The sequence below is a fragment of the Castor canadensis genome, chromosome 3, assembly GCF_047511655.1.
Source record: "Castor canadensis chromosome 3, mCasCan1.hap1v2, whole genome shotgun sequence".
Classification (NCBI taxonomy): Eukaryota; Metazoa; Chordata; class Mammalia; order Rodentia; family Castoridae; genus Castor; species Castor canadensis.
This window is the reverse complement of record NC_133388.1, coordinates 73879550-73899303: the sequence shown is the minus strand read 5'-3', so window position 1 is coordinate 73899303 and position 19754 is coordinate 73879550. Positions and strand designations below refer to the sequence as shown.

General features: G+C 40.8%; 2 protein-coding genes across 6 annotated transcripts in view; one reads left to right on the top strand and one right to left on the bottom strand.

Moving 5' to 3' along the window:
- Positions 1 to 454: 454 nt before the first annotated feature.
- Positions 455 to 16787, top strand: Coch (cochlin). 2 transcript variants are annotated; one of them, XM_074068214.1, is made up of 12 exons: positions 455 to 528; positions 832 to 886; positions 970 to 1017; positions 2883 to 3039; positions 3721 to 3854; positions 4337 to 4399; positions 5212 to 5256; positions 5338 to 5485; positions 8117 to 8220; positions 9020 to 9246; positions 9382 to 9898; positions 12593 to 16787. In XM_074068214.1, exons 2-12 carry the CDS (start codon positions 853 to 855, stop codon positions 12766 to 12768), a joined length of 1653 nt encoding a protein of 550 aa, XP_073924315.1. In that variant the 5' UTR covers positions 455 to 528; positions 832 to 852; the 3' UTR covers positions 12769 to 16787. The 2 variants fall into 2 exon arrangements, with proteins under 2 accessions (XP_073924315.1, XP_073924314.1); XM_074068213.1 differs by having other exon boundaries at positions 493 to 886.
- Positions 16788 to 17260: 473 nt separating this feature from the next.
- The window catches only part of Strn3 (striatin 3), a 90076-nt gene continuing 87582 nt past the window's right edge, over positions 17261 to 19754 (bottom strand). For all 4 annotated transcript variants that reach the window (XM_020169786.2, XM_074068212.1, XM_020169797.2 and 1 more), the window contains 2 exons: positions 18067 to 18153; positions 17261 to 17985 (listed from right to left, as the gene is read on the bottom strand). In XM_020169786.2, the coding sequence (XP_020025375.1) occupies positions 17816 to 17985; positions 18067 to 18153 (257 nt within the window). In that variant the 3' untranslated portion in view covers positions 17261 to 17815. The remainder of the gene's footprint in view (positions 17986 to 18066; positions 18154 to 19754) is intronic.

The window sequence follows — 19754 nt, the reverse complement described above, 5'->3', positions numbered from 1 at the left end:
GGTACCCGGTAGCCCTGCAGAGGCCGAGGGGTTCAGGCACGTGGCACCTGAGCTCCTGCGGCGCCGCGATACCGACAGCGAGGGCCGCCAGTCCCGCCGTCGGGAACAGGCGTGGGGATCGTGGCTCCCCAGCCGGGTGGGGGCGACGGAGGCGGGACGGCGAGACCCCGGCGGCCGCACGTCGGGTTACCTTCCTGGCCACAAGGGTCACAGCGCGCTCGTTCCAGAGTTACTCCGACGCTGGGTCCCCAGGGATCCCCGGGACTCTGATCACTCCCCCAGGGACTGACGACGCCACATCCAGGTGGCCGGGGCCCGCGCGGCGGGGGGAGGCGCCTCGCCGGAGGCCGGCAGGGGGCGCGGGCGGAGCTTCCCGGCTGCCGCCCGGTCCCGGGGGACCCGCTCCATCCCACTCCCGCGCTCCTCCCGCGCGCGCCCCGCGCAGTGCTCATGCGCGCAGCCAGCCTTTATAGCGGCCGCGGGAGCCGCGCGTTCCGCACTCGGGCGTAGCGGGCGGATCCCACGCAGGTGCAGCGCCCGGGGCGGCGGGCAGGCGCGCGGGGTCCCTGACGCTCGTCTGTCCCTGTGTCTCCTTTGTCCCTCTCAGCTTGTCCGTCTGTCTGGGTCTTCTCCCACCCGGGTCGGGTTGCACATCATTTCTGGTTCGGGGGCGCTGGCGCGGGAGCAAGTCGTGGGTCCCTCTCCTCCCCTCGCTTAGCCGCCTCTGGGTGGCAAAGGGTTGTATCTCATCTGAGCAGGGGCGCCAGGTGCCGGGACGTGAGGGTCCCGTGCGCCCCCGGGAGCACCCTTCACAGTCTTGCTCCCTGCCAGGTCCGAAAGTCCCTCAGCACCATGTCCGCACCGTGGACCGCAGCTCTTTGCCTCGGTGGGTACGCGTCCCGCACCGCCCCTTCCCCGCGCCGACTCGGGCGCGGCTGAGCCACCCCTCGCGCTTTCCTCTCTCCGCAGGTGTCTGGGGGCTGCTGCTGCCGAAGCCCGCGGCCAGCCAAGGCGCCGGTGAGTCGTGGGCTCTGGGCTCGAGGAAGGACGGCTCGGGCCCGGCGGTCCGAGGGGCTGAGGACCAGAGGTAGAAGTGAGGTTCATTCAGATCGAGCCCCTGGACCTTGGTCACTGGGAGCCGCCGTCCGGCGCACCCGCATTCCTCGCTTCCCGCAACTGCGCTGGCTTACGTCTCTCCCGGGCGGGGGTCCCCTGGGGTGCGATGGGGTCAGATAGGGGTGCTGTTCTCCAGCACAGAGAAGAACGCATGCCCACCACCCCACCAGAGCGCCGGTACCAGCAAAGCCCTGGCAGCTAAGGTCGAGCCCCTGGAGGTTCCGCTGCCTTTGGGATTGGAAAGAAAGAAACCTTCAGACTGTCACAGCTGGGGTGGGGTGGGGGTCGGGGTTTACGTTGTCCCACTTGTTTGACCCCCCCCCAGCTGTGTTTCTAGGTGTAACCCCCTTTAAAAAGCAGCATTTGCGGCTCCATTCGCATGCCAGGAAGTCTAAAAAGAGTTTGTACCATGTGTAGACTTCCGAGTATGGGTGTGTGGTTCAGTGTATTGTTTTTCTTGAAAGTAGAAATGAGGGTAAGTATTGCATTTTCTTGCAGTCTTCCTCCTCCCCCCATTCCTCCATAAAGTAAAGTAAGTCAGTGTTAGCAACTAAAGATGGTCTGCACCAAGTTCAAACGGGAGGATTGCGGCTGTTCGTTTATAGCAATGAGGCTCCCGTTTGGAGTCAGGATTTTAACTAAGAAGGAATGGGCACTGTGCCTGGCATTCTCCCTTACTGTCTGTGCACTTGTCCTGTCCACATGGAGCTCGACAGAAAGGGCAGGAGAAGGGTCCTTGTCAGAGGCAACCTACTCAGCTGGGCAATGTGATCAAACAGTATTCCCCTGTCTTGGGGGGAAAAAAAGTTGCTTTTTGAAACATCTGTTTCCAAAACCTTTGGAGAAAAACATTTTCCTATGTTTGGAAAGTGGCATTTAATAACGTTAATCTCAATTTAATTTCAACAGTAAATTGATAAATTAATATTTTGTCTTATGTTGCTAAGGGCTTGTGTCTTTTGTAGTAAAATCTTTACGGTTATTAGGTTAACTATATAAAACTTGAGCATATTAACAATACTTTCTAAAAATATATTCCCTGCCTGACATCACCTTTGGATAGATTTGGAGCAAAAATAATCAGGCTCAATTAAGATAAAAATGCTCCATTTTTACGGGACTAACTTCCCAGTGTCCTGCCTTTTGGGAGTTGTAGAATGTTCCTTGGCAAATGAACCCACTGGTTTTAATTTCCTCTTCTGTAAAATGAACGAGTTAGCTAAATAACATTCTGTGAATCTAAGCATCCTTTTACTGGTTGGCCTGAGTGAACATATGATCTTAAGGTTCTGCCTTTGTAGGATAACTAGTCTAAATGGTCTTGAAGAAAGGACAGTTCAGGGAGATTTTCCCACGTGTCTGTGAAAGTGTTCCACAAAGGTTCAATCCAGATTTACTGTCTTCATCTCAGACAACTAGGTTCACAGTTTCATCAGAGTTAAGATTTTTTTATATTTCTAGAGTGAATAAATGTTTGATGACTAATGTTATTTTCTAGTTCTGAAGTATTTCCAATCTGATTAAGAACTGAGAAAAAGGTGTCACATTAGACTTCCATAGTGACTGGGAACTAGATTAAATTGGAAAGCCAATTTTTGATTTGCTAAAATCCAGAAAAGTGTGCAATTCCACCTACGTAAATCATCATTCTCACTAAAGGTGAAGAAATTAGGGGGGCGGTAACACTTAAATCTCATTCCTGCATTCCCTACAACTACTTCCTAAAATGTCCTGAGTGCTCCCTGCCTTCCCTTCTTTTTCTTCAGTTCCCATTGCGATCACATGCTTTACCAGAGGCCTGGACATCAGGAAAGAGAAAGTAGATGTCCTCTGCCCAGGGGGCTGCCCTCTGGAGGAATTCTCTGTGTTTGGAAACATAGTTTATGCTTCTGTATCCAGCATATGTGGGGCCGCTGTGCACAGGTAAGCCCCAATGACAGGCGGGGAGAAATGCAAGTGTGATTATTTCCTTTCCCACTCTAGCCGTCTGGACCTCCTTCCTCCCTGCTCCCTTTCTTTTGGTGTCAATTTTGGTTATAGAAGATGAACACATTTTTAAGGTTCCCCAGGGAACAGACTGCATTACTTCCTGTGATTCTAAAACATTCCTGTTCATGTCACATATTCTGGAGTTTTTACTGTGTGCCAGCCACTGTTTTAATTTCCATCACAATTCTTAAGGTAGGCATGGTTTTATCCCATTTTACAGATGAAGAAACTGAACCCAGACAGTGGTCAGGTATCTTGCCCAAGGGCACTGTTGTTAGCAAGTTCAATCCAAGAGCATGTAGTTAAATTATTTTAGGAAAATTGGCGGGCACCCCTTTAAGAACGTTGAATCCCTGAGCGGTAGGAAACAGGGCACTACAAGTATACTTTTAGCAACACTTACAAAGTTTGAGAGCACAAAACCATTTCCTCAGACATCTTTTGTTTCTGAGTAAGCAAGTTTTTAAAAAGCTGGCAGCAAGCATCTTTTGATGACTTCCCTGCTGAACTGTATTCTTGAGTAATCAGAGCAACAGAAACAGCATGGTGTGCTAAGTCAGTCGGATGCCCTGAAAGAGTGTGGCTAGTCTCTCAGCCGCTATGCTTGCGTCACAGGGGAGTGATCGACATCTCAGGAGGGCCTGTTCGAGTTTATAGTCTACCTGGTCGGGAAAATTATTCCTCAGTGGATGCCAATGGTGTCCAGTCTCAAACGCTTTCCAGATGGTCTGCCTCCTTCACAGTGACTAGTAGGTATAATTTCACTGTTCTCAATTGTGTAGAAATACGGTCCCCACTCTACCTCCTCCCAAAGTTTCCTGCTTTTCTTAGCCCAACCTCTTTGATTCTGATGGTCAAGAGTGAGTTGTGGGATCGAGTTAGGAGGATGGAGGGGCCGGCTACTGCTCAAGCCAGACTTGGGTGAACGGGAGAAGAATGATCTGGCTGTCAGACAACGGAAGTAGAAACCTGAGTCGTCTGCAGTCAGAATGCCCAGGGACTTAACAAACTAACACTAAACTGTGTGAGTGCATTCACTGGTCCTTCCAAACAGAAAGGACCTATTCCTATTCTTACCTAAGAATCCACTGAGGTTCTCTGAAGCTAACAGGCGCAGGACATTTACACAGGCATTGCTCTATTACACTTATCATTCTGTAGAACCCTAAATTAGATTGATAATGATTTGATAATGGAGAAGGAGAAACAACAGACTTCTCTATTTTAACAGAAGGCAAAAGTAATACCCAGGAAGCCACGGGACGATCAGTGTCCACAGCACATCCACCAACAGGTATGAAACATGGAACCTGTCTCCTACTTGCCTGGTACAGCATTTGGAAGTTATAAATGTGTTGCTGATACAACCTTTCCTTTAAAAATTGATATTAAAGGGTGAGGCTGGCAGAGTGGCTCAAATGGTAGAGTGCTTGCTTAGCAAGCATGAAGCACTGAGTTCAAATCCCAGTACCACTAAAAAAATTATCATTTTTAAAGAGAAATCAAGTAAATATCTTACATTGACTGATACATCACAAACAAAACCACTCAATTTTATATTTCACTTTCCTTCTCCTTATATTTTTTATTATAAACCCTGCTACCAATCACTCTTTGGAAATTGTAAGATTCTGCCCTGATTTAATAGACCATGCTGAGGAACTAGCCAAAGTACCATGTCATAAACTTCTTTCTAGTTCAACTTGCTTAACTAAATTCCTTTACGTACTGTACTATCATGTAAATAAAAGGAATTAGTGTGTGTTTACTGCAGGAAATAGCCAGGAATTCCCTTTCCTAGGATCATGGCCATTTTAAAGTCAAAGGAATTAAGAACACAAGGCTCTGAGTTGGCAGTCCTGCCTCACGTGTGGCTCTAGACTATCAAAGGCACATCAGATATGTGCGCCAGCTCTAATCCTCATCTCGTTCTTTGCTGGGGCATTGCTCCCCCAATCCAGAAAGTCATGAGGAAGCTGACTTTAAAAAAAAAGTCTTTTCAAGAAAGACTTTGACACTCCTTGTCATGAGTTTTTTCCCCTATGGGGGCTTCTCGCTATGAAACTGTCATTTTTTTGCTAATGCCAAATGTTTCCTTCACTTCAGGTAAACGACTAAAGAAAACACCAGAGAAGAAAAGTGGCAATAAAGGTAAGCTGTGCGTTGAGAAAATAGCATTTGCCCTGCCTTCTTTTGAGACAGCTAACAAAGGACTTGTTTGGGTATCCACAGAATGTAAAGCCGACATTGCTTTTCTGATCGATGGCAGCTTTAACATTGGGCAGCGCCGATTTAATTTACAGAAGAATTTTGTTGGGAAAGTGGCTCTAATGCTGGGAATTGGAACAGAAGGACCACACGTGGGCCTTGTTCAAGCCAGGTACCAACTTCATTCATGTGGGAGGTGACTGGTGTATGCAATGAGGACCACTTAATGTGGTGCATTCATTTCAGTTTGATGTAAACATGTTACACGTTGGACAGGTTGCATTCCCAGACTATAAATTCAGAATTTAAGACTGCCTGAGCAAACACTTGGCTAGTATGTGTGAGGCCCTGGGTTTGATCTCAGTGCTGAAAAGAAAAAAACAAACCCCAAAAGCAAAAAAGACTGCCTGGGCAGTCTGAGTAGGTCTAAGTGCCTTGATTTTGGAATAAAAGGACGTAGAGATGTGTATGCCATCCATATGAGAACCAGGAAGTAGAGTGACAGGTGCTGGTGCTCACAGATCACCTGTCAATCTACTTTGCTTAATTCCCCAGTTCTCCTTTCTGAAGGAAGAAGCAGTGACAAGTCTACTCCTCTTTCCTACTCTCCCATTTTTCTTCTAGCTCTTTCCATTTTCCCTTGTCGTGAGATCTGAGCATGATCCTTTTTTCCATTGATTTAAAAATGATATTTATTGATGGCTTTTAGAATTACAATATTCTCATTATGGAAAACTTGAAATATATGTAGAACACAAACAAGCAAAATTTTCAAACCATGTCCCCCAGGATAATCTTTATAAAAAAGTTTTATTTCCTTTCAGTGTTTTAAGAAAGTATTTGGGTTGGCGGAGTGGCTCAAGTGGTAGAGCACCTGTCTAGCAAGCTTGAGACCCTGAATTCAAACCCCAGTGCCACCAAAAAAAAAAAAAATGAAAACATTTGACTGTACATATGTATTTCTTTTTCAAAAGTTCACTCTATAAAAATGTCTTGGATCCTGTTTTTTCACCCCTTAGTATTCTGAGCATTTTCTCATCACAAATATTCACCAAAAATGATGCTTCGTAGTATTCCTTTGTATGATTATTTAACCGTTATATTGTTTTCTCCCATCCAAGTACTAACAAGGCCCAACCCTGCTTAGTTTATGAGATCAGACGAGGTCGAATGCGCTCAGGGTGGTATGGTACTAAACTGTTGTATTGTTTTTCTCACCATTACATAATCCACTGTGATGACCATCCTTATGTCATCTTTATGCTCATCTCTGATTATTTCATTTGACTAAGTTCCTGGACATGAGGTTATGACATTTTTAAGGCATCTGATATAAATAGCTAAACTGCTTTCTAGACAGTTAAGCTAGTTTAAACTACTATCAGCATAGATGTCACATACTACTACAAATACGAATTTGTTTCATTTGTTAGTTTTACAGTTGTCTCTGCTTAGTTTAGATGGAATTTTTTTTTGTGAAAACTGTTGTTTTTTACATAATTTAACCATTTGTCTCTTTCAAAAAAAAAAAAACTGAGCTCCTTTCATTGATTTGCTTATAGTATCATTTGTGTACACAACTTTGATTCATATGCTAATCCCTACATCTTTTCTACAGTTCTGATTACCATAACTTTATGGTACATTTTGACATCTCAGGATACCATTCCCCTTTGCTTCTTATACTTTTGGGGTGGGGGGGCTAATTTGACTCAATGCTTCGAAAGGTGAAAGCTGTATTACATGTACTCATACTAGCTTCTTACAAACTTCCAGGCTTATAGTTTTCCTACTTTAGGAAGAACATTAGAATAAACTACGTCAAGAACTTATATTTAAGTAGAAGAACACAATGACCCTCACATCATTAAAGATGAAAAAAAAAAAAAAGCTTATTCCATAAGTCATAATTTGGATCACTGATGAACAGCAGGTGTGTTGACTCGTACCTGTAATCCCACATACTTGGGAGGCAGAGACTGGGAAAATAAGGCTAGCCCAGGCAAAAATGAGACCCTATCCAAAAAAAAACTAAAGCAAAAAGGTCTAGGGCATGGCTCAAGTGGTAGAGTGCCTGCCTAGTAAACATGAGGCCCTAAATTCAAACTCTAGTTTTTTTTGTTTTGTTTTGTTTTCAGTACTAAACTTTGAACTCAGAGCCTAACACCTGAGCCACACTTTCAGCAGCCCTTTTTCCTTTAGTTAATTTTTCAGATATTGTCTCTTATTTTTGCCTGGGCTGGCCTTGAACTGCAGTCCTAACTCCACTTCACTCACAGCTGGGATTACCTCATTACTCATAGCTATGGGATGCCACGCCCAGCTTTTCCTTCCTTCTTTCATTTCTTCTGTTTTCCTTCCTTCCTTCCTTCCCTCCCTCCCTCTTTCCCTCCTTCTCTCCTTCCCTCTCTCCCTCCCTTCTTTCTCTTTTTTTGAGATAGGGTCTCACTTTTTGCCAATCTTGATCCTCCTACATCTGCGTCCCAAATAGTTGTAATTACAGGCAAGAGCCACCCATTAAAACCTTTTTTACTTTTTTCAAATACTGGGGTTTGAACTCAGGGCCTATACCTTGAGCTACTCCACCAGTCCACGATAGGTTTTTTCGAGATAGGTCTCATGAACTATATTCCCTGGCTGGCTTTGAACCATGATCCTTCTGATACCTGTCTCCTGAATAGCTGGGATTACAGGTGTGAGCCACTGGCACCCAGCTAAAACTTTTTTTAAAGTATCTAACGTTGCTTATTTATTTTGCTTTTCTAATGCTCCTGGGTAACTTTTTTTTTTTCTTAAATCATAGTGAGCATCCCAAAATAGAATTTTACTTGAAAAACTTTACGTCAGCCAAAGATGTTTTGTTTGCCATAAAGGAAGTAGGTTTCCGAGGAGGTAATTCCAATACAGGTGAGTAGTGTCACCTTGGGATGTAATGTGGTAGAAGGTTATTAGTAATCAGACATGGAAAATGGCATTTTTTTTTTTCTGGTGGGGCTGAGATGTGAACTCAGGGCTTTGCACTTACAAAGTAGGTACTCTGCCACTTGAGCCACACCTCCGGTCCATTTTGCTCTGGTTATTTTGGAGATGGGGGTCTCACAGACTGTTTGCTCAAGCTGGCCTTGAACTTTGATCCTCCCGATCTCAGCCTCTCAAGTAGCTAGGATTACAGGTGTGAGCCACCAGCACCTGGCTGGCATTATGCTATTATTTTCCCCCATCAACTCATAAGCAGTTTTGGCCAATGGAAAATGTACCTAGAGGTTGATAGTTTTTATTTTAAAAAAACTAAAGCACTGTGATTTTAGAATCCTCATATTGGATATCACTTTAGATACCCTATAATCAAAGATAACCCATTTATCTAATGAATACAGCCTCTGAAGAGACTCCTTGTTCCTTAGTGTCACCAGGGAGCAAAAGAGCACATGACGGAAGTAGGAGTTTGTGTTTCTGACTAGTGATCGAAGTAAGGGAATGCTAGGCTTCTGGGAGGTAGAGGGGGAAGGAATGTGGGTTGTGAAGTAAAAAAAAAAACAAGAGGCCTAGAGGATTATTAAACTTTCCTACCTGAAGGATCTATTCTAGAACTGTGTCCCACGTAAGTTAACTTCTTACGCTTAATAGCATCACATTGTTACCAGGAATTAGAGATGTCACTTGAGCCACGGTAAACGGTGCTTGTTTGCTTCTTTTTCAAACCTAGGGAAAGCTCTGAAACATACTGCCCAGAAATTCTTCACAGCAGACACCGGGGTGAGAAAAGGGATCCCCAAAGTGGTGGTGGTGTTTATTGATGGCTGGCCTTCTGATGACATCGAGGAAGCAGGCATTGTGGCCAGAGAGTTTGGGGTCAATGTATTTATAGTTTCTGTGGCCAAGCCAATTCCTGAGGAACTGGGGATGGTTCAGGATGCTGCATTTGTTGATAAGGTAAGGTGGCAAGGGGTGTCTTCTGTTTTGATGGTAGTGACTCAGTTTGGGGGCCTCAAGATTTAATGTTCACATTTTTAAGAAGAAACGACTTTTGATCCTTTTGGATACCTTTGATTTGTATCCCCTCATTAGGCTGTCTGTAGGAATAATGGCTTCTTCTCTTACCACATCCCCAACTGGTTTGGTACCACAAAATATGTAAAGCCTCTAGTGCAGAAGCTGTGCACTCACGAGCAAATGATGTGCAGTAAGACCTGTTACAACTCTGTGAACATCGCCTTCCTCATCGACGGCTCCAGCAGTGTGGGAGACAACAATTTCCGCCTCATGCTGGACTTTGTTTCCAACATAGCCAAGACTTTTGAAATCTCAGACATTGGGGCCAAGATTGCTGCCGTACAGTTCACTTATGATCAGCGCACAGAGTTCAGTTTCACTGACTATAGCACCAAAGAAAATGTCCTAGCTGTCATCGGAAACATTCGCTATATGAGTGGAGGCACAGCCACTGGTGATGCCATTTCCTTCACTGTCAGAAATGTGTTTGGTCCCGTGAGGGACAGCCCCAACAAGAACTTCCTAGTAATCATAACCGATGGGCAGTCCTATGACGACGTCCGAGGCCCCGCTGCGGCTGCACACGATGCAGGTAAGGTCCTTGTCCTTTGTTTGGGAAGGGGACAGAGGAGGGATTCTGTGAACTTTACCAGTCAATGAAAACTTAAGCATTTGTTTTATTGAACAAACACCTGCCATGTGGCAATCATTATTTGAAGAGCTTCACCCAATATTAGCTAATTAAACTGTCCAAGCAAGTCTGCTAATCTCATTCTGCAGAAGGAGACAAACTTCCCCGGTATTCGTTAGCAATTGGCAAAGCAAGGATTGAAGTCCACAAATTCTGGCTTGAGGCCACACTCCTGACCACTGGATTGTTGGGAGTTGCCTTGAGAACTCTGTCATATGTTAAGGACATGAATTACAGGGGCCCATGTTTGGCTTAAGCTTGCGCTACATCCCCCCAAATGACCACAGCTTACCTACCACTTAATCTTTTATTTTTAGGTGGTACTAGGGTTTGAACTCAGGACCTCATGCTTGCTAGGCAGGCACTGTACTGTACCACTTGAGTCACTCTGCTAGCCTTTTTTGTGTTGGGTGTTTTTGAAATAAGGTCTCATGAACTATTTCCCTGGACTGGCTTTGAACCATGATCCTCCTGATCTCTGCCTCCCGATTAGCTAGAATTACAGGCTTGAGCCACTGGCGCAGCTCATTCATCCTGACTTTTCATTTAGTAAAGTTTCCCTCTGGTGTGATAGGTCTCCAATAGAGTTTAATCCTATCTTATCTAAAACCTGTCTTTCCCATTTTTTTCCTTGAGATAATGAACACACACTCTGGAATTTTAAAAGGGTGTGAGAAGGGTTTCTTTCTCCCTCACCCCAACCTTAGTAAATTTTGGAAAAGGTCTAGTTCCTCATCAGCATTGTTGCTGAGGTCAAATAGGTCAATTATATCCCCTTTGGAATATAACTGACTGACCTGGGAGGAGACTGACTTGAAATGCCTTGTATTTGCTACATTATTCTGCACCTAGTTTTCTCTTAGTCCCTAATGACTTAACCTTTTTCCTTTCTATACATAAGGACCTGTCCTAGTGAGGAGACAATAAATGCAATTTTAGCTGTGCATTTGGCTTATAAAAAGTATCTTTTACCCATCAGCACTATACTGTTGAAGACCTTCCTGTCTGCCGTCACTCCTCAAACTTAGCTCATCTTAACTTAAGGTTAGCAGGGTTATTACTTAGTCTAAAGTGAACTACTTCCAAATATATTTTCCCTGTGCTTAAACTTCAGGAGGTTGGACTACGCTGAAAAAATTTCATGAAAATTGTTCCCTATGATAATGAAGTGGAAACCACAAAAACCAGAAAACAAGAGGGTTTTAGGGTTAAGTCACTAGTTTTTTCTTTCTCTGAACTTCAGAGACTACTGAGCCAGAGTTAAACAGTCTAAACTACATAGTAGAACTTAAGTGAGGAGAAACTAAGGAGGAAGAATAATTTTGCTTTTTTTTTTAATTGGCCAAGGGGTGGTAGTGGGAAGGGATTGGCTAGTGGTACATTAGAAATTGTTTCACGTACCTTTTGCGTTATCTAAATCTGGTTTATAGATAGCATCTTCCCAATTCTGAGTACAGAACTAGAAAGGGAATGAAACCTTGAATAGAGTAACTATTTCAGGTACTCAAAACGTCATGGGGAATTTTACCTAAGCAGAAGATAGCTGGTAGTCTCCACTAAGAACCTGCAAAAGTAGGATCAGGCACAGTGGCTCATGTCTGTTTTCCCATCTACTTAGGAGGTGGAGATCAGGAGGAAAGGTTGGAGTCAGCAGGGTTGTGTGAGGGTAGGGGAGATGAGACCCCATATCAATCCCTAAGTCAGGCATGGTGGCTACTGTCACCTCAGGTGTACAGGAGGCCACAGTTAGGTCTGAGGCCAACCTGGGCAAAAACAAGAAACGTCTGAAAAATGCAAAAAAGGGCTGAGGGCAGGGCTCAAGTAGTAGGGCACCTGCCTAGCAATTGCAAGGCCCTGAGTTTCAACCCCAGACTGCCAAAGAAACCCAAAATAAAACAAAAATCTGATTAAGCCTATGAAAATAAAATCTGTTAAAGAAATGGAAGTAATTTTAGCTTCATAGAACTCTCTTTGGTATTTTTTAACACCAGCTTTTTGCTTTAGGATTAAACACTGGCAATTTCTTATTATTAGACAGTTTGCCAGTATTAACTACAGGGATTGAAATGGAGGAGAAAATTTATACCGAGGACTATTGACCATTCTGAACATAGCCTTTGAAAATGTTCACCATCTGCTTTTGTGCCATTCTTGCTGTAATGGACTGGCTGGGACTCCAATGTAGTGTCCAACTGAGGTTATGACAGCAGGCAGTCCTTTCTCATGCCAACCTCAGAGGGGAATTTTTCACCATTTAACCTGGGATTTAAAAAGAAAAGATACAGTGTAACAACTTAAAGTTTTCTCCTATTCCTACTTTACAAAGTGCATTGTTGAGTGGATACTGAACTTGGGTATTTTTCTGTATCATGATCATGTTAATGAAATTAAACTGGTAGCACAGCTTCTGGTTCTAACCAAATTGTTAAGCCACTCATTGTAATGGCTGTGACAACTGAACAGTTAGCATAGATTTTAGTTCTTCAGAAATTGTTAGTTTTCTCTGCAACTATATATTAATGTATGGAATACATACACATGGATCATTTATATATAAGGGGACCTGTTTTTGATTTTGAAATATTTCCATTATAGGTATCACCATCTTCTCTGTTGGTGTGGCTTGGGCACCTCTGGATGACCTGAAAGATATGGCCTCCAAACCGAAGGAGTCTCATGCTTTCTTCACAAGAGAGTTCACAGGACTAGAACCAATTGTTTCTGATGTCATTAGAGGCATTTGTAGAGATTTCTTAGAATCTCAGCAATAATGGTGATATTGTGACAACTGAAAAGAGTGCAAAGGAATCTAATGTATAAATGTATCCTCACAATACTGAAATACTATATAGCATACTAATGGCAACAGCTATATAAGGCAAATAAGTATTCATTTAGAGCTACTACCTTCTGATTACAATTTAGACTTCAATTATTCAAAACACTTGGTTGAGGCTTCATAATTATGGCCCTTAGAAACTCAGGAAAGACATGGATTCAAAGTTTTGCCTATTAGATGTTTAGATATGCAAAACCATAGATCAATAAAAGGATCTGATACTTAGATCAAAAGCAACATTCCTTCTCCTGATAATTCTGTATTAATTATATAAGGAAAGTGAAAGAAAAATTTGGGAAAACAGTTTTTAACAAAGTTTGAGTATAAATATTTTGACCCAAGATGATGTCTTAAAACCAACCAACAATGTGTAATGGTGGATTATGTGGAAAGTAATCATGTTATCAACCTTCTTTTGTAGTGTATTTTCATAGGTTATGACTGAAAATATCACAACAGAGTGGGATTGACTGGTATTTTTCTATTTATATCCTTAATTTTAAACATGTAAGGACTGAGAAATTGTTAGTAAATTTTTTGAAAGAAAAGCATTTCAAGTTTCAAAACTGGAGGAAAAAATATTGTAGTTTGGATATCTGAATAAAACTGCTAGTGATTTAAACTAAGGTGCCTTTTATTATTCTAAGTGTTTCTCCCTAGGAGATGGTAAAATTTCACCATTTACTAATTTATGTGGAAAGACTAATGCAATACTAAGTGTATTTTTTTCAATTTAGTTGCTGGATGCCTATAGTTTTAGGCATTATACACAGGCACTACTACCTGATTAACTATTGTGACATGCTTGTGAGTATGTACTTCAACAAAAACATCTTCTAGTGTTATTTTTACTTAACCATGTTTTTGAGTTGATGCCTAAGGAGAACCTTAGTATGGATTAGCTCACCAGGGCCTCACCCCACAGAGACATGCTCTGTCACCCCATACTGCTGACTTCTCTAAACAGTTCTGTCCCTCTCCTTAACTACTTGTGCATCCTATCCCCTCTTCAAATACACTGGCTCTATCTGAACTGTTCACACCCAGGTGATATAAAAAAGGTGTTACCTAGCTAGAATATAGTCCAATAAATTATATCTAACAATTTTATAGCTCATGCAAACAGGGGGAAAAAAAGAACTATGTAAGGAGAAGCAGAACTTGAATTACCTTCAAAACTATATTTAAAAAAATTGGCTGGGTATCAGTGGCTCACACCTGTAATCTTAACTACTCTGGAGGCAGAGATCAAGGATTTCAGTTTGAAGCTTGCCTGGGCAAAGTTTTAGAGACCCCCATCTCAAAAAAACTCGTAAAAAAAGGGCTGGGGAGTGGCTCAAGTGGTACAACATCTGCTATCAAGCAGGAGGTCCAGAGTTCAAACCCCAGTACTTCCAAAAATAAAAACAAAAAACAAAAACCCTAGAGTTTGAGAACAGTAAGGTCCCTCCTGTTTATAAAAAGCTGCACACTGGATGTGGGCTCAAGTGGTAGAGCACCTCCTTTGTGAACATCTTCTTTGCAAGGGTGAAGCCCTGAATTCAAACGCCAGTCCCACCAAAGGAGGGGATAAAAGAATTTTAACTAACCATCAAAAATGGGTTTTATTAACCTTTTTTCTCCCAACATAGATCACAAATTCTCACCTAGGAGTACCACTCCTTAATAACCCAGCTTCAGTCATTAGGTCTTCTTGAATTGTTGTAAAGGACAAATTTTGAGGCATCTGGGATAATTGGGGACACTCATACTTTTAAGAGCAGAAATAACTTAAAGCTACTACCAATAATTTCTGTATGTAAATATAATCAGGATAAATGGCTGACAACTAAGAGGAGACAGAATAAAATTCTATTATTCTATTATTATTTGGTGATACTGGGGATTGAACCCAAGGCCTCAAATATGCCAGCACACCGTTCTACTTCAAATACAGAACTAGAACAAGATTCTATCTAAAAGGATCTTGTTAACTTTTGCCTGCCCTGACCGTGAATGCTTAATCCTACCACTACCCTGAGTAGCTGGAATTGTAAATGTAGGCCATCACACCTGGCATTTTGTTGTTTTGAGACAGGGTCTCACTATTAGCCCAGACTGGCCTTGGACTATTATGTACCCTAGCCCAGGCAGGTCCTGCCTCAGGTTCCACATTGTTGGGAAAACCAGCATGCACGATCATGCCCAGCTTAAAAAAGATTTTTTTACAAAAATGTATTACAACTCAGCTTCAGCAGGCATGTCTAAATTTCAAATATGCCAGCTCATTTCTAACTTTTAATGCATTAAATGTTATTTTTTTGGTGGATAACAATTTGAAATCATGAGAAAAGTAATGAGAGGTAGAATGATTAAATACTGAGAAAACCCCATCATATTAATTTGTATACAAAAATCCTTAAACCTCATTTACAAAGTCCTGCTTAATAGTCAAATTAATGTTATTTTCCATGAGTTAGTTACAAACAGAAGCACACAAAATGAAAATAAGACATTCCTTTTGCATTTCTTTAGTCTGTTCCAAATGTTTAATACTGTAAAGAAAAATACAAAGTAGGTAAGAAAAAAGTAAACATATACACTAATTTTTACTCATTTCAGTTTTGATATATTCTAAAAGAGGTAAATGTTTATGCATTGCAATGATAAGAACCACATTAAACAGTAATGCAAAGGGTTAGGATAGCTGCTACAAACAATATTAGCTTTGGAAAAACTTATTCTTCAGTCATTTTTAAGAAAGAGAGAAACGTGTCCCGATACCCTGTTTAGTTTGACTTTGTTCACTACTTGAATGCTCAGTTTAGAAAACACCAAAATTTTTTTAAGTTCTGAAATGTCTTAAGTGTTTCATCAACAATAACTGAAATCATCATTTGCAGTTCTTTGTACACACAATGTAACTTTTTTGCAACAGGCATTTAAATAGAACTTTGCATGTGAGTTCTCTAATGTCCTCTTCTAATTCCATTTGCAATTCCCTTCAAAGAAAAAGGATATTACCTAGTTGAATGAAAAAAATTCAAGATATTAATATTTACCCTTATTTATGAGGACAACTTTTAACAAAGAATGCAGTTTATTCTTGGCTATACAATTTTTTGAAAACAAATATGGCTAACTAGGTCAAAACCATCTGAGTAAAACTCAGATTTAATAAAGTTAATAGGATGGTTAAGCAAATTACTTTAAATTCCATCTCTGTACTTTTTAAAGTTACTTTGGATGGCCTAACATATTTTAATAGGAAAAAAAAAATCCCCAAATATGAATAAATACTTTGAAACATATTCTTGATAGTGTTACTGTTCTTTTAGAGTATTAATAAGCAGTATAAAGTATTAAAAAAAAATCATCTCTGTTTCCTAGTTTAGTTGTATAGAGAGCACTGCCCTTTATTATTCAACACAAAATGACGTTAAGCCAACAGTAACATACAGGTTACACAATTTAATATTTATTATATGCATTTTATATACAGTTTTTTTCAACAGCTGTACGTTTGCTTTGTGGTACAATCTTAAAAATTTGTTGATTTATAGTTTGTAAAACAAAAACCTTACAAAACTCATCAAAACTCGCAAACTGATCAGAAAAGGTTTTTGGAAGACTAGAAAAAATACTTTATTGTCTTCATCATGCATTACACAAACAAAATCTTTAGTTACACCATAAAATTAAGCACATCTAAAAAAAATAAAATGGGGAAAATTAGTCCAAACACAGATTTCTGTATCCTGATTCAACTACTTTTGTATCCCATTTATTTGTAATGCAAATAAAATTTTGCTTCAAATATTTTTAAACAAGATAGTTTTGTTTGGAATCATGGTACACCAAGATATAGATCTTGTGCTGGGGGTGTGTGTGGGGGGAACACCTGGGTTTGTAACTTAAACTATAAAATATTCCATTTTTAGTCTATTTTAGACTATACAAAGAGTCCCAAAATAGATATACAGGTTCCTTTAGCACATTAATAAAAGGATATAAAGACCAACAAAAAGTGAAATAAATAATAGGCCATTAGCAAGATGGATAATCCTTGATAAATAAACTTGTAAATACAGTCAGATGTACAAAATATCACATAGTGATAGGATGCCAAGATTAGTTTTTTAAAGAGTTCATTTGGAGTACTAAACTCCACTGTTTCATTTTAATACATTTAATAGTCCTTGGTTCATGAAGACATGTATGTGATGATGAAGATGATTTAGCATCTTTATGGAAGGACTTAGCTGAGCTGTATTAGGCAAAAGAAGGAAAGAAAGTGGTTACAGGTGGCAGGACAGTGAGATCTCTGTGTTTTAGGGTTGTATAATGCAGAAAAACTTCAATACAATCTTGAGCACTGTTGTGACAGGCTAAATATATAAAAAGACTTATAAAAACTAGAATTTTATCCAAACATTTTGTGCAACTAATGCTAAAATATTTTAAGTTAAATTTCTTTTCTTTTTTTTTTTTTTAAAGCAAAATAAGTTTAAAAGGGAATCTGTGGCATTCAACTGATAAACATAAGATCACTAGAGATGAACAAGCACTACTTTTGGAGCTCACTTCCCCCACAAGAGCACCACATTCCTAACCCTAAGGCAGCACACAGAGTCAAAACAAAAACAGAAACAAAACAAAAAACCAGGAAGGGGGTGGGGGGAAGAGTTTTTTTTGTAAGATCAGACTCCACATTGGCTTAAAGACACATTAAAAAAAGAAGACATATGCTCAGTTCATATCCAGTACAGGCCACAAATACTGGAGTCCTTTTTCTTTATGTCCCACAAAAAAAGGTAATTACAGTTAAATTAATAAGCCTGACATTAAGATGTGATTTCCACCAATTTATGACTGCCCCAAATAGCCCTCACCAGGCAGATCACATGTAGTGTTTTATCAATAACCTTTTTGATGGCAGTGATGCAGACCCTCTCTCTGTCCAAGCAAATCTTTTTTTCATGATGTGAGCTTTTGTTGATTCACACAAACACTTTGGCAAGGGCATCAGCTCCTGCACTGGCAATATATGCTTTTGATGGGTGGAAAGCAACATCATAAATTGACTCATCCAATTTTTTCCTATGAGCTGTTATTTCTTGCACACACGTCTTGCTGTCTAAATTCCATAATCTAATTGAGCAGTCATGGCCTGTAAAAGAACAAACAAGGCTTGTTACTGAGTAACAATACTTTACAAAGTTTGTGGGTAGTTACATAAATTCAGACTTACTTCCAGACATCAAATAGATCCCGTTAGGATCTACTGCTAGGCTTGTAACAGCATCCAAATGAGCTACCATAGAATGGATCATTTTACCTAAATAAAACATAACAGAGATGATTAAGTTTACCAAAACACTAACGTGAGACTTAGAAACGCTACATCATTGACAGAGAAGACAACTACTGTATTTTTTCAGTTGTGGTGAAATATACACAACACAAAATTTGACATTTTAACCATTTGAGAACATTCAATTAAGTGGCCTTTAGAACATTCATAATGTGCAGCCATCGCCACTATCTAATCTAGATCCTTTTCATAAAGAAACCCCTGCATGCGTTAAGCAACCACTCTTGTTCGTTCCTTGCCCCAACCTCTGGAAACACTAATTTCTCTCTAGACATTGTCCTCTTCTGGATGCTTCATGTAAGTGGAATATGTGGCACCGTGTGTCTGACTTCTTTCACTTAGTATGATGTTTTAAAGGTGTATCTACTACAGCAATATTTTTTTTTTTGGGCAGCACTGGGGTTTGAACTCAGGGCTTCATGCTTGCTAGACAGGTGCTCTTACCACTTGAGCCACTCCACCAGCCTTACTATGGTAATATTTTCAAGAGAATTTTAATTTACTTCTACAGCAGAACTTTCTCATACAGTTTTTTGTCTCTCCATCCCCACCTTGAGACAGGGTCTCACTGAGTAGTACAGGATGGCCCGGAACTTGCAACCTGCCTGCTTCCACCTCTTGAGTGCTGGGCTGAGGCGTACACTACCATGCCGGGATGCCAATATAGTTAACTCTTTAAATTAAAAAGACCCAAGCAAAGTTAGCAAGACCCCAATCTCAGCAACAAAATACTAAACAAAAGGGCTAGGGACATAGCTCAAGAGGAAGAGCACTTGCCTATTATGTTTAAGATCCTGGGTTCAATTCCCAGCACCAGAAAAAAGAAAAAGAGAAGGCTGTGTGACATAAAATGTAATTTGTCACTGAAGATGTGGCAAACAAATGGGATTCAAGCCCTTGGGTTCGTTCTCATTGGACCTGAACACCGGAACTGGTAGTTGTAAAAGGAGCAAGAGTGATACTAAAGCCAGCTTCACAGCTTTGTAGTCAGGTATGTAGCATGTGGACTAGTTTTAAACAGAATAAAAAACATGAAAATTAAATAAAAATGGTATTCAACAGTAAGTTGAAATTAGAAACAAGTTGTGAATACAAAGTTGTACTGCAAAAAGACTTTGGGGCAAAGGCATTTGGCGCTGGCAATATATGATTTCTCTCTCTCTCTCTCTTTTTTTTTATGGTACTAGGGTTTGAATGCAGGTCTTCATGCTTGCTAGGCAGGTGCTACTTCACTGCCTGAACCATGCCCCCCGCCCGTAATATATGCTTTTGATGGACAGAAAGCAAGGTCATGCACTGATTCATCCAAAAGGAAATAAAGCATCAAATACTGATAATTTTAAAATTTATTCCCTTTCAGCAATAAGTCTATTACTCAAGTAACTGGGATATTATTCCTAATGAAAATGGGAAGCCATTGTAAAATTCTAGTTGTAATCATTTGCCATGCTGCTGGTCTCTTAAGACACTTTACACTGAAAAGTGTAAAGGACATGAAAGAGGTCTACTTGAGCAAGTAACTGTTGACCTAAATAAAAAACCATACCATAATCAAATATGGAAAA